The 13,896-nt window shown below is 37.7% G+C and overlaps 1 protein-coding gene across 8 annotated transcripts in view; it reads right to left on the reverse strand.

Annotated features, from left to right (window-relative positions):
* Nucleotides 1-13,896, reverse strand: part of LOC145280080 (rho GTPase-activating protein 18-like) — a 312,700-nt gene that overhangs the window by 28,082 nt on the left and 270,722 nt on the right. For 5 of the 8 annotated variants that reach the window (XM_080131781.1, XM_080131780.1, XM_080131783.1 and 2 more), the window contains one exon: nt 1,903-2,007. The exons of the other annotated variants lie outside the window; for them this stretch is intronic. In XM_080131781.1, the coding sequence (XP_079987907.1) occupies nt 1,903-2,007 (105 nt within the window). The remainder of the gene's footprint in view (nt 1-1,902; nt 2,008-13,896) is intronic. 8 annotated transcript variants of the gene reach the window in all.

Consider the following 13,896-nt stretch of genomic DNA (forward strand, 5'->3'; position numbering starts at 1 on the left):
TAGAAGTTTGAACTGAACTCTATATTTAATCTACAGAGGTAGATTGTTCTCATTCTATCAGCCATGACTGGATAGACATATTATGTTATTCTTAATTACAGGGTGGAATGATAAAGTTATTGCCCTAAAGAAAAAAACTACAGCTTTATTTTAACACTTATTGAAAAATAATCAATTCTGATAACTTGATTATGTAGAAGAGTTGACACATATTTAATGTAACTGTCTTCAGCCTCAATCACCGCCTCAATACAGATCTAGAACTGGGAGCATGCCTTTTCACAAGCACCAGTAGGAGCTCAATAAATATTCGTTGAATGGCAGCAATCAGACTAGGAGGTCATGTTGGTGATGTTCTCAACGTATGACCAAATGAAGTAGTCCAGTGGGTTAAGATTGGGGGGGGGGGCAGTGAGAGAAGGGTACAAAATCGTAGCACTCCTGAAGCCAAGCCTGGGTCTCTTTGGACTTGTGGGCTGGCATTGAGTCCTGCTGCCACAACCGAGGTTTGCCAGCGGCCACCTAATTGCACCAGGGGATCACCTCACTCTTCAGCACATCCAGGTACACTTTAGTGTTGACTTTCAATTCGACTTTGAAGATGTGAGGTGGCATGATGTGGCCCTCACTTGAAACCACACTAAAGACCAAAAAAAGAAAACCAGTTTTCATCAAATGGAAATGGAATCATGTCTTTTCTAGGGTGATAATTTTATCGTTACACCCTGTAGTAAGTATTGAAATATCAACCTCCAGAGAAATGTCACTTAGAATTGATTGTTAACCAGAGTTATATACACTACATGTCCATGTGAACATGTGGTATTAGCATGGTAATAGTGTTTGAAATTCTATACAAGTTCTTGAGTTTGACTATTAGATTCCAAAGTTTAGAAAGGTTGGAGGTTACATTAGATTCCAAAACACGATGTGAATAACAAGAATAAGCATCAAAATAATACAAATTACCAAATTCTCATCTCAAATTTCGAAACATTCCTATTTGATTTCTTCAGACTACTTTTCTCATCTTGAGTGTTATTTTCACATTTCCTTCGATGTAATTTCCGACCTTCTTCAGGTGTATCTTGCCTGCAAGGACCTGTGGCATAGTGGATAAAGTACTTGGTAATATTTAGTTTTAAGTTACACTTTTCTACAGTAACGTACAGAGAACATTTTCAGAGCAGGTGTTTAAGTGAAAAAACAAAAAAAAAACTGCAAAAAATATAGTAATGGTGGGGTACAAGCCTATAATACATTCCTCTGAAAAGGGCACTTTTAAAACAGGAGTAAAAGAGGCAAGTGTTTGGGTACCCCTAGCACACTCTCCTCTGCATGTTCCTTCTCTTCTAGAGGTTGAAGGTTTAATCCTCAGTGCGGGCAACATTCAAAATACAATTGTAAATGACTCAGATTTTACCCGGCCATGGATGATGGAATAAAAGCATGCTATCTCTATGGATTAAACAAAGGGTTTTGTTTGAAATTTTGTGCAGATTCCCGAGGTTGACGGAAAGATTCTGGAGTTTGACAAGATATGCACGAAGAAGGTTGGAAGTCACATTAAGACATCATGAAAACAACACTCAAGAGGAGAACAATAGTCTGAAGAATCCAAATAATCAATCCTCATCTAAAAAGATGAGGAAACATAAATACATTCATAAAAATAGGAGGGAAACAAAAAAAGATTAACACCAGGAAAATATTTTTTTTTTGTTTTTTGCAAGTCATAATTCAACTAAATTCTATTTTAAGAAAAAAAATAGATGGTTGATTGAGAGGGATTCCCCAATGAAAATGCACCCCCCCCCCAACAACCACCACACCCAAGGGTATCATGCGGCTGTCATGCAGCAATCCTCGAGGGAAAGCATGCTAGCCAATAGCCTACACTACCTTCATCCTTGGGATATTCTATCATTTTCAACGGATGGACAGCGATCAACTCAATCGTTGGTTTCTCCCCACCAGATTTTTTTCTAGAGCGCCTTTTCTTTCGAGCTGGAATTCAGAAATGTTATTACTTTGGAGTTGATAAATTTAGTTCCTCGATGTTGCATAACGATTTTCAAATTCATTATCTCAGTGGCAAAGTTTTTGTTTGGTGAAAAAGAAAAACATTCAAACAAACAAAACAAAAATAATGATTTAAGTCATAATTTTTGAATAAAAAAAAAGATGAATGATGTCACGACCCCCCCCCCCCCACACACACACGCGCTTTCAACAAAATGTTCGTAATTTTTTTTTTCTTTTACTATTTTGAATTGACCATCAAAAATATATTACATGGAATTTGGCAAATCTATCCAAGTTCATATATTTGATATTTAATGGAAAAAAAATGCTTATTCATAAAATCTTAATTTATGTTTGATTTATTGATACATTTCATGGCTATTGTACATTTATATATATTTTATTATAAAATCTTTTTCATATTTCATTGAAAATATACAAATCATGACTATTGGGCAATTGCTTTCTTCTATAAATTCTTCACGTTAAATATTTCATTAAAAATAAACATTTCATGGCTATTGTACAAATCCATCATAAAATCTGAACTAATTTTTTTTTCATATTTCATCAACAACATAACTATTTAATACTTCGGTTTCAATATTTTCAAATATATCATAATGAAAAAATAATAACACTAATTTGTAAATCTGTTTAATTCAAAATTTAAATTAATGTACGTGATTAAAACATACATTTCATGTGTATTATGGTTCGATTCTTGATGGGGAATATGGATATTATCTGTCTTTTGTCGACCATAGTTGAAAAAGTTCTCTGGATACTTTTCTCATGATTGACGCATTCATGAAGAAGGATGACAACTATTTCAGCCTAAAATACATTTGATTTAACTATGACTTATACAATCTCTACATGAGTTCAAATATTCCTATTGCAATTGTAAATTACACCTTGCTTCTAAGATTTCTACTACAACTAAAATCCAACTACTAATCTTTCCCTATGTTACATTATCAAGCTAACCAATCAACTATCTATTCTCCAGACAGGAAGGAAACTGTCCTCCAAGTTCATCCTTTTCAATCATCATCATTCTGAGATTTAGGAGCGTTCCAAATTCGAAGGCAGTCAATAACAGTCTTACACATGTTCTTCATGTGGTCTAATCCAAAGAATTGGTACCCGTCATTCTGCATACAGTGAAATCTTTTTACACATTCAATTCAGGTCTTCTTCAATCTGGCATGCTCCCTAGTGCCTGGAGTATCCAAGCATATTACAGAGTTGATGTAAGAGGTTGCATTCTGTACATGACGAAACCACATGAGATGCTGAAAGCTGGCAGTTGTTATGTCCGCACATGTATAGTTTAGCCAGTTATACTAAAATACTTGCTAAAGGTATATTTAGAGGTATATTCCTTTTTTGCCGTCCTCCCATATACAGCATCTGGTATTCCCAAATGATCACCCATTTGGTATTGGCCAGGTTTAATGTCGATTAACTTCGGTGATCTACGGAGAGCTGATACAACAACTTTATGCCATACACAACGACTGTTCATATAATTTGGATTATGTTTTGGGTGATGTAACGTTCGACCATCGTCAGGTGTATCTTGTTGAACTCAGGGAAACATTCTGAATGGAATTTCGAACGGAACCCTTTATTTAAATCACGGATGTAGAATGCTCTCGTTCCGTCAGCCACGACTACTTGAAATTCAACGCAGATTTCTAAGTTCGATAACATACATCTGAAAAAGCTGGAACTTACATCAACATTACGAAAATAACATTTAGGTGAAAAAAATCCAAATTATATGAATTATCAATCCTCATTTCCAACATTCAGAAAAGATCCTGAGTATGCAAGGCATCGAAAATCTCATGAATACCAAGTTTCTAATGACGCATTTAGTATAGAACCATTCTTGAAAAAGAAAAATGTAGTTGTTTCAAGCAAAAAAATAAAAATAAATTTTAAAATGGCTGCATGAATCCAGTCAGAATGACATAGCGGTCTCATATCAAAATGAAAAGCTGTGACTGAAGAATTCAAATTCAGTCTATTTTATAAAGCTATTCTGACATCCGATTGGTTCGTTTTTATCACCTATGGTTAGAAATGTATTGTCCAAATCTTTGTGGTAATACCCCTTTACTTTGTTATGAGGGTTGGTCTCCTTGCTGCTTCAGTTGGAGGAGGTTTTGGGTCTGATGACAATTTCAAATTGACTACAGATCTTTGTCATTGTTTCCAGACTTAGAATTCCAAAGACTAACGATCTGGGTCCTTCGACATATTCTTCAAAAAGAAAATATAGTTATCTGAACCAAAGAAAAATGGCAGCATTGATCCATTTAGAGAAGCTGCTCCAGGTAAAGAATTAATCCAATCAGAATTAATAGAATGTAGTTGTTTTCTTGTGTCAAGACAGAAAGCTAAACTGCCAAGAAACTGTCCTCCAAGTTCATCCCTTTCAATCATCATTTTAGTATTTAGGATGTGCAAGCATTCCAGATTCTAAAGCAGTCAATTTCCATTATAAAATCTGAATAAGTCTTTTTTTTTTTTTTTTTTTGCATATTTCACTGAAAACCTACATTTCATGACTAAAAGTGAAGAATTTAAACAGATTCAGTATATTTTATAAAACAATACTGGAATCTGATTGGTTTGTTCGTATCACACATGTTTATAAATATAATTGTCCAAATCTTTGTGGGCATACCTTTCTTCAACTGCCAAAACTATTGCAACAGTATATCTCGACAGCAAGCCTTCATTTTGACATGTTTAATTGCAGCCTTTATTGTAGTCCAACAGCTGCATATTGCTTGACAGTGATATACTTTCACAGTTAGGTGTAAATAATCCCATTATGCAGTGGAGTTTTATACATTATGATTGACTGTAGATGATTTTATGATCAGCGAGCGTTACATTTATGAGAAATGTAAACATGTGAAATGCTGGATGTTTAGTGGGGATATATATATATATATATATATAATATATATAATATATATAACCAGTATAGTCTTACTACTGTTGATTAAATGAAGAGTCTATCAGGCATGTGCACGCAGTGTGACGATGTATGGAAGTGCAACCTGGCCAGTGAGAGACCTGCATTGGATGGAGGGAAACGATATAAAATGATATAATGGTTGTATAATGCGAATCTTAAAGACAGGTTTACCCCCCCCCCCAACAATCGGGCCAAGATCTAAGTGTAGTATCTGTTCTGATGCTACACTTCAATTTTTGTTCTTGATTAGTAGGAGAAATCCTTCATGACTGAAACAATTTTTATTTTTATTCCTTTTTCTCCACAAAACTCCCCCCAAAAAACAAAAAAAAAAAATAAATAAAATAAAAACGACCCTGGTGTCTAACTCTGCCCTCGTGGGAAGGCAAAGTAAATAGGAACATTAGAGTCATTTTTTTCTCTTGTTTCAATGGCTGTGATCTCTCTGCTCTTAATATCCACTTTTTATCATTGATTTTTTGCTTGTCGTTTACTTTGGTCATTTCTTTTCAATCAAGAAATCATTTCTATTGACGTTGATTTTTGTTTATAGAAACCAGTATAGATTGTTTTTCACTTTGTGCAAATTGTTTGAAGCTTTATTACATAACAGCATTTCGTTTCACAATATATATATAAGTTATAAAATATATATGGCAATTAAGCTACACAGAATATTCCATGTTTCATCCACGCTAGGATTCATCATGCATAAGCCTGAGGAATTCTAGTGTGGATGAAACACGGAATATTCTCTGTAGCTTAATTGCCATATATATTTTATAACTTACTACCTAGCTTTACCTACGTATTGAGCACTGTTGAAGTAAATACTTAAAGTCTACGCATAAATTTATACTTTCGTATATTAATTTATGTGATTAATTAAGTATATATATATATATATATATATATATATATATATATATATATATATATATATATATATAGTGTTATAATGGAATAATTCCAGGAGGAAATCCGGGTATGAGAGCTCAATGTGGTAAACAGAGCAATAACATAAAAATATAACACGGAAATTACATAATTGTTTTTATATATATATATATATATATATATATATATATATATATATATGAGAGATAGCTAGATAGATAGAATGTGTTTTTTAAGAGGCAATAAATTTTAAATAGACAACTTTCTTTAATTACAGATTCAGCAACTATCAATTATTTTGAGTTCAGCTTGGTTTGGCAATATATCATTAAGAGACTGACACCAGAGCAGCGTTTGCAAATTGCAAATGATATGATCAACATTCAACTGGCCACTTCATTCGTGCGGTTTAAAAATTTATGATTTACCCTTGATAAAACGAAAATATATTCCAAAAATCATGTAAATTGATCAAGTTATAAGGAAAATCATTTTTAAGCAATTAATGGGAATCACAACATAAATCTAGTATGAATTTTTTTTTTTTTTTTAGATTTTTTTTTCAAAATGAGAGCGAAACAGTAGCTTTTTGAATAATCATGAAATTTGATTTTCTTATTAAAAATAATACTTGATCAATTTAGGTGATTTTTGGAAGATAATATTTTCGTTTTGTAACAGGTGCGTACATCAGATTTTTTTTTCTTGTTTTTTTTATACAGGGAGAATTCTATATGAAAATGAAAGATATGTAGAAGTCCTCTTATTGTCACTGAATACACCCGGTAACAAATAAAATAAAACATAAATATAAAAAATTAACCGGAAATTAATGTTTACTGAATTTACATGGATTACTCTGTTGAATAAAGTTTAGAATATTTTTAACAAATCTAATTCTTTTCACTAAATTACTTTTCCAAATCATTGGATGGAGGGAAACTATATAAAATGATATAATGGTTGTATAATCAAAGGTATTTAATAAAATGAGAGAGAGAGAGAAGGCGAGAGAGAGAGAGAGAGAGAGAAGGCGAGAGAGAGAGAGAGAGAGAGAGAGAGAGAGAAGGCGAGAGAGAGAGAGAGAGAGAGAAGGCGAGAGAGAGAGAGAGAGAGAGAGAGAGAAGGCGAGAGAGAGAGAGAGAGAGAGAAGGCGAGAGAGAGAGAGAGAGAGAAGGCGAGAGAGAGAGAGAGAGAGAGAGAGAGAGAGAAGGCGAGAGAGAGAGAGAGAGAGAGAAGGCGAGAGAGAGAGAGAGAGAGAGAAGGCGAGAGAGAGAGAGAGAGAGAAGGCGAGAGAGAGAAGGCGAGAGAGAGAGAGAGAGAGAGAGAGAGAGAGAGAGAGAGAGAAGGCGAGAGAGAGAGAGAGAGAGAGAGAAGGCGAGAGAGAGAGAGAGAAAGAGAGAGAAAGAGAGAGAAGGCGAGAGAGAGAGAGAGAGAGAGAAAGAGAGAGAAGGCGAGAGAGAGAGAGAGAGAGAAGGCGAGAGAGAGAGAGAGAGAGAAGGCGAGAGAGAGAGAGAGAGAGAAGGCGAGAGAGAGAGAGAGAGAGAAGGCGAGAGAGAGAGAGAGAGAGAGAAGGCGAGAGAGAGAGAGAGAGAGAAGGCGAGAGAGAGAGAGAGAGAGAGAAGGCGAGAGAGAGAGAGAGAAGGCGAGAGAGAGAGAGAGAAGGCGAGAGAGAGAGAGAGAGAGAAGGCGAGAGAGAGAGAGAGAGAGAGAGAAGGCGAGAGAGAGAGAGAGAGAGAAGGCGAGAGAGAGAGAGAGAGAGAGAAAGGCGAGAGAGAGAGAGAGAGAGAGAAGGCGAGAGAGAGAGAGAGAGAAGGCGAGAGAGAGAGAGAGAGAGAAGGCGAGAGAGAGAGAGAGAGAGAGAGAAGGCGAGAGAGAGAGAGAGAGAGAGAGGCGAGAGAGAGAGAGAGAGAAGGCGAGAGAGAGAGAGAGAGAGAAGGCGAGAGAGAGAGAGAGAGAGAGAAGGCGAGAGAGAGAGAGAGAGAGCAGGCGAGAGAGAGAAGGCGAGAGAGAGAGAGAGAGAGAGAAGGCGAGAGAGAGAGAGAGAGAGAGAGAGAAGGCGAGAGAGGGAGAGAGAAGGCGAGAGAGAGAGAGAGAGAGAAGGCGAGAGAGAGAGAGAGAGAGAAGGCGAGAGAGAGAGAGAGAGAGGAGGCGAGAGAGAGAGAGAGAGAGAGAAGGCGAGAGAGAGAGAGAGAGAGAGAAGGCGAGAGAGAGAGAGAAGGCGAGAGGGAGAGAGAAGGCGAGAGAGAGAGAGAGAAGGCGAGAGAGAGAGAGAGAAGGCGAGAGAGAGAGAGAGAGAAGGCGAGAGAGAGAGAGAGAGAGAGAGAGAGAGAGAAGGAGAGAGAGAGAGAGAGAGAGAAGGCGAGAGAGAGAGAGAGAGAGAGAGAAGGCGAGAGAGAGAGAGAGAGAGAGAGAAGGCGAGAGAGAGAGAGAGAGAGAAGGCGAGAGAGAGAGAGAGAGAGAAGGCGAGAGAGAGAGAGAGAGAGAAGGCGAGAGAGAGAGAGAGAGAGAAGGCGAGAGAGAGAAGGCGAGAGAAGGCGAGAGAGAGAAGGCGAGAGAAGGCGAGAGAGAGAAGGCGAGAGAGAGAGAGAGAGAAGGCGAGAGAGAGGGAGAGAGAGAAGGCGAGAGAGAGGGAGAGAGAGAAGGCGAGAGAGAGGGAGAGAGAGAAGGCGAGAGAGAGGGAGAGAGAGAAGGCGAGAGAGAGGGAGAGAGAGAAGGCGAGAGAGAGGGAGAGAGAGAAGGCGAGAGAGAGGGAGAGAGAGAAGGCGAGAGAGAGGGAGAGAGAGAAGGCGAGAGAGAGGGAGAGAGAGAAGGCGAGAGAGAGGGAGAGAGAGAAGGCGAGAGAGAGGGAGAGAGAGAAGGCGAGAGAGAGGGAGAGAGAGAAGGCGAGAGAGAGGGAGAGAGAGAAGGCGAGAGAGAGGGAGAGAGAGAAGGCGAGAGAGAGGGAGAGAGAGAAGGCGAGAGAGAGGGAGAGAGAGAAGGCGAGAGAGAGGGAGAGAGAGAAGGCGAGAGAGAGGGAGAGAGAGAAGGCGAGAGAGAGGGAGAGAGAGAAGGCGAGAGAGAGGGAGAGAGAGAAGGCGAGAGAGGGAGAGAGAGAAGGCGAGAGAGGGAGAGAGAGAAGGCGAGAGAGAGAGAAGGCGAGAGAGGGAGAGAGAGAAGGCGAGAGAGGGAGAGAGAGAAGGCGAGAGAGGGAGAGAGAGAAGGCGAGAGAGGGAGAGAGAGAAGGCGAGAGAGGGAGAGAGAGAAGGCGAGAGAGGGAGAGAGAGAAGGCGAGAGAGGGAGAGAGAGAAGGCGAGAGAGGGAGAGAGAGAAGGCGAGAGAGGGAGAGAGAGAAGGCGAGAGAGGGAGAGAGAGAAGGCGAGAGAGGGAGAGAGAGAAGGCGAGAGAGGGAGAGAGAGAAGGCGAGAGAGGGAGAGAGAGAAGGCGAGAGAGGGAGAGAGAGAAGGCGAGAGAGGGAGAGAGAGAAGGCGAGAGAGAGAAGGCGAGAGAGGGAGAGAGAGAAGGCGAGAGAGGGAGAGAGAGAAGGCGAGAGAGGGAGAGAGAGAAGGCGAGAGAGGGAGAGAGAGAAGAGAGAGAGGCGAGAGAGGGAGAGAGAGAAGGCGAGAGAGGGAGAGAGAGAAGGCGAGAGAGGGAGAGAGAGAAGGCGAGAGAGGGAGAGAGAGAAGGCGAGAGAGGGAGAGAGAGAAGGCGAGAGAGGGAGAGAGAGAAGGCGAGAGAGGGAGAGAGAGAAGGCGAGAGAGGGAGAGAGAGAAGGCGAGACACCGGTAATAACCAGATATCCTTGGAAATCCGGTTTCTCAGGCTTTAATTTCTTTTTGAGAATAGGCTAGATTATGTATAATCGCCTGAGGCGCCCCTACCAAAAATGCTGACGGGACAGCTCAAGCATATTTTGTAGGCAAAAGCACAATTCACCTAGTGCCCTGGTTTTTCGAAACCTCACTTGACCTTGTGCCTAACCTCCTGCAGTCGCAATAAATACATTTTTTATTAGAGAATTAAACCTTCCTCTTTCCTATGTCCAATCTTTGCCGCTTCTCATAAAAGTTTAACCGAGCTGTTTATACAGTGTGGAACAAGACGTTGACTGCATGCATTTGTTTTCTGAGGTCTTTCTCTCCAAAATGTAGTCATTGCTATTGAGCTGCATTTGAGAGCCTTAAACTGATTTTATGATCAAGTGAGGTCTTGTTACAAATCCTACCGTAATATCACCATGGCAATAAACGACTTATAAGATTATGTAGGGCTGTTCTTTGATTCTCATTGTGAACAACTCGACTACAGTGTGTTCTGGACAAAAACAAATGTTCATTTCTCTGTAGTGGTGATAGTCGTCGTCATAGAGATGTTGCTTTTTTGTCTTCTTGTGGTAAAATAATAGTATCAATTACAATGAATAACAAATAACTTCATTACTTGCTCTGGGATTTGGTTTTAATCTTTGCAGTAATTTACATCTTAATAAACTGCACCCCCCCTTTACAATCGTTGACTTGATGGCAGAGGCTTCAAAAACAGCATCTACACACTGATGCAGGAATCTTTTTTTTTCCTGACATATACATATCTTTCCATAATGCAACTTGTAATACATGTTAGTCTAACTTCTAACTTATCCTCTAATGGAAAATTCCATTTTCTTGCTCATGGAGACTTACCCATTCACACATAATAGACTCTTCCAATTATTATATAAATCATGAGGCCAATACTCTTGTAGAGAAATGTCGCAACCAAACGCGATACTACAGACTATCTAACTAAGTCAGAATTACTGACAACCTTTCTTTGTATTCACTTTCTTGTACAATATATTCTTTCTACCTAAAGCTGTTGTTGGTGTCTATTGTATTTCCTAAGGCCACAGCACTAAATTTTTGTGGAATTTTACATTTCTGAAGCGTACTTCCTTTCATGATGCAACTTCGGACACATCTTAGTCAACTTATCCTCTTATGGAAAATTTGGTTTTTATTTGTTTAACTAACCTTATGTGGAATTTTACATTAGAGATAAAACATCTAATCTTATTAACAAAATTTTCTTGGGTCAACAACTTTAAATTATCATTCCATATCGACCAGGATTTAAAAAAATTTGAAGCAATTTTAAAAAGTCCAATATCACCAGTGATTATACAAAACGATACTATAATAATTAAACTTTAAAATTCCAATTAAAAAAATAAACTGATAAACAAGCCAAGCATGCAAGGTCCCCCTCCACGAGTAAAAAAATTACTTTCACCATGACTAATGTTTGTGCAAAATTTAAAAAAAAATCCAAAGCATGATTATTTAGAAAAGTGCGAACAAATGAACAGGAAAAGAATGTATAGTAGGTCTCATCTATTATATAAATCTCAAACGTCTGTGTGTTAACATGTTTGCTAAAAACTCTGCATCAGATCGGCATGAAACTGCTACCATCTTAAAGGGCAGTACATCAGATACCTAATTTGAAAATTTAAAAAAAAAAAAAAAAGATTCATTCTGTGTGGATCACCTGAACCACTTTTTGAAAGGGGGTCTGTTTTTTTTTGTTTTTTTTTCATCTTTTTTCACAAGTCACGCATGCGTATTAAACTAAAACTATGTTTAAAATGCTTATTTTGCAACGTTATGATGTCATGAACACTCATGGCCGTGTGGGCAAAAGCATTTGACTGTATATTTTTGCCTTCTTTGCCTCTTTCACTTTTCATGTTCGAGCCTGGCCACTGTGGCTAATATTTTTTTTTTTCGCCTAGGCACTCCCTGCTATTTTGATTGAAAGAAAAGTGATTTTATTTTTTGGGGAAAGGGGGTTTCCAGAACACAGGCAATGCCAGGCACTCACCTGCTATAAAGGGCAGTTGTCTGTGTGTGTATGTTTTTGTATGCCCAGATAAAAATAAAAAAAATACAAAAATACCTACAAAGTTGATATTTTCTTTATTAAGATTTCTCCAGCTGAATAATATCTAAATTTAAAAAGAAATATTCATTCTTTGACACTAAACTGGCACAGATTTTGCCAGGAGAACGTTGTCCAGCCAGATTATGTATTCACAAAAACGAAGTAACTAATTTTTTTTTATCAAGGTGTTAATTCCCTTATGCCAACTCATTCCTCAACGGATCTATAAAAACAAGTTGTCAGAAAGAGTAATGGGCTGGATAGAGAAGAAAGGGGGGGAACTGGAGAAGGGTGAAAGAGATGGATAGAGAAGTGAAAGAAGTTTTAATTAAAATGTTACACATTTGCCCCAGGCCACGCCGGGTATCTCCACTAGTATCCAATAAAGGGTAATATTTTACGAGAGCATGCTAGTAAAATCTTTTCTAAAATAAATAAATTCGACTAATTTTTAAAGCATTACTATTTTTCAAGTTCGAAAATGTTAGCACGAAAATAACTTTTATTTATAGTCGAAATCTGCTTAAAACAAGGTCTGCTTTTTGTTGAGAAGGAAAAATTCACACAGATTTCATTCCATGACATTAGCAACAGATCGACATATTTATTAGTATAAAATAGATTATGATATACTCATTGAAGCTGGACCACTATTTCAAGAACATCTGGATTTTCGTTGAGTGAGTGAGTGTGTTTGTTTAACGGCATTTCAACCTCTACGAGTCATTTAATGCCAAAAATGTTTTGTTGATATAATAGGTTTTTCAGTTTCTTGTAAAATTTTTTTAAGTTTCTTAAAAAAGTTTATCTTTTGAAGCAAGATGTTTTAGGTTTTCCAAAAAATTGTTTTAGTTGTAAGAGATTTGTTTTTCTAAACTGAATTTTACTTGTTTACTTTATAGGAGTTTGAATACATTTGTTTCTTTTAAATAGTTTATGATTTGTTGGGGTTCCGCTTCTTGGAACACTTTTCTAATGTTTGTTGTTTTAAAATATTTCTTTTGAGTGTGTTCGTGTTTTCTACATTCTGTCAGTAGATGTTTAATTGTTAGTTGTTGGTTGCAGAGTGTGCAATTTGGTGTTTCCTCCGCTTTGATTAGGTAGGAATGAGTTAATTTTGTATGTCCAATTCTTATTCAGTTTAGTACAATTTCTTCTCTTCTTCATTTAAAAATTTTTTGTTTTTCGTTTTTAATTATTGGTTGATGTTCATGCAATTTGTTTGCAGTGCATTTGTTCCATTCCTCTTGCCACATGTTTTCTATATATTTGTTGACTTTTCTTTTTAGGTCTGTGTGTGGTATTTTAATTTTTTCCATTTGGTGGTTTGTGGCTTCTTTAGCCAGTTTGTCTGCTTTTTCATTTCCTGGAATGCCGACATGACTTGGTATCCAGGCTATTATAATTCTTTTATTGTTTTTTTCGGTTATTTCATTGTATTCTTGTATAATTTCTGTGATAAAAGGGTGTTTAGATTTTACTTCAAGGGCCATGATACAGGATAGCGAGTCTGTATATATTATGGCTTTTTGTTCGTTGATGTCTTTGATATGTTTGAGAGCTATTTTGATGGCCTGCAGTTCGGCTGTATATATTGAAGCCTCGTTGGGCAGTCTTATTTGATATTGATTTTGTCCATCTGTGCATGCTGCGCTTGTTCCGTTTATAGTTTTAGACCCATCGGTGTATATTTCTATGTATTCTGCATATTTTTCTCTTAGTTCTCCAAAGTTGCTTCTGTTTGTTATATTATTTGTAATGTTTTTCTTGTAAGCAGTAAGTGTTATGTCAGTTTCTGGTTTGTGTAATGTCCATGGTGGTCTGTCGTTTGTTTTTTGAGTAATTATATTGTCGGGCTTTCATTGATTTGATGTATAATTTCTTTAATTCTGTGTCCAAAGGAGGGCATACTTTTTGGTTTCCTTAAATAAGAGTTTGTACATTGTGGGTTGAAGGTAGTTTTGTATGATGGGTTTTCGGGGTTGGTTTGTAGTTTTGTTGCATATTGTAACGCTAGTTTTTTTCCATCTTAAGTGCAAGGGTAGTTCTTGGGCTTCTACGTGAAGGCTTTC

The sequence above is a fragment of the Euprymna scolopes genome, chromosome 7 (assembly GCF_053919585.1).
Source record: "Euprymna scolopes isolate OS-2025 chromosome 7, ASM5391958v1, whole genome shotgun sequence".
NCBI classification, from domain to species: Eukaryota; Metazoa; Mollusca; class Cephalopoda; order Sepiida; family Sepiolidae; genus Euprymna; species Euprymna scolopes.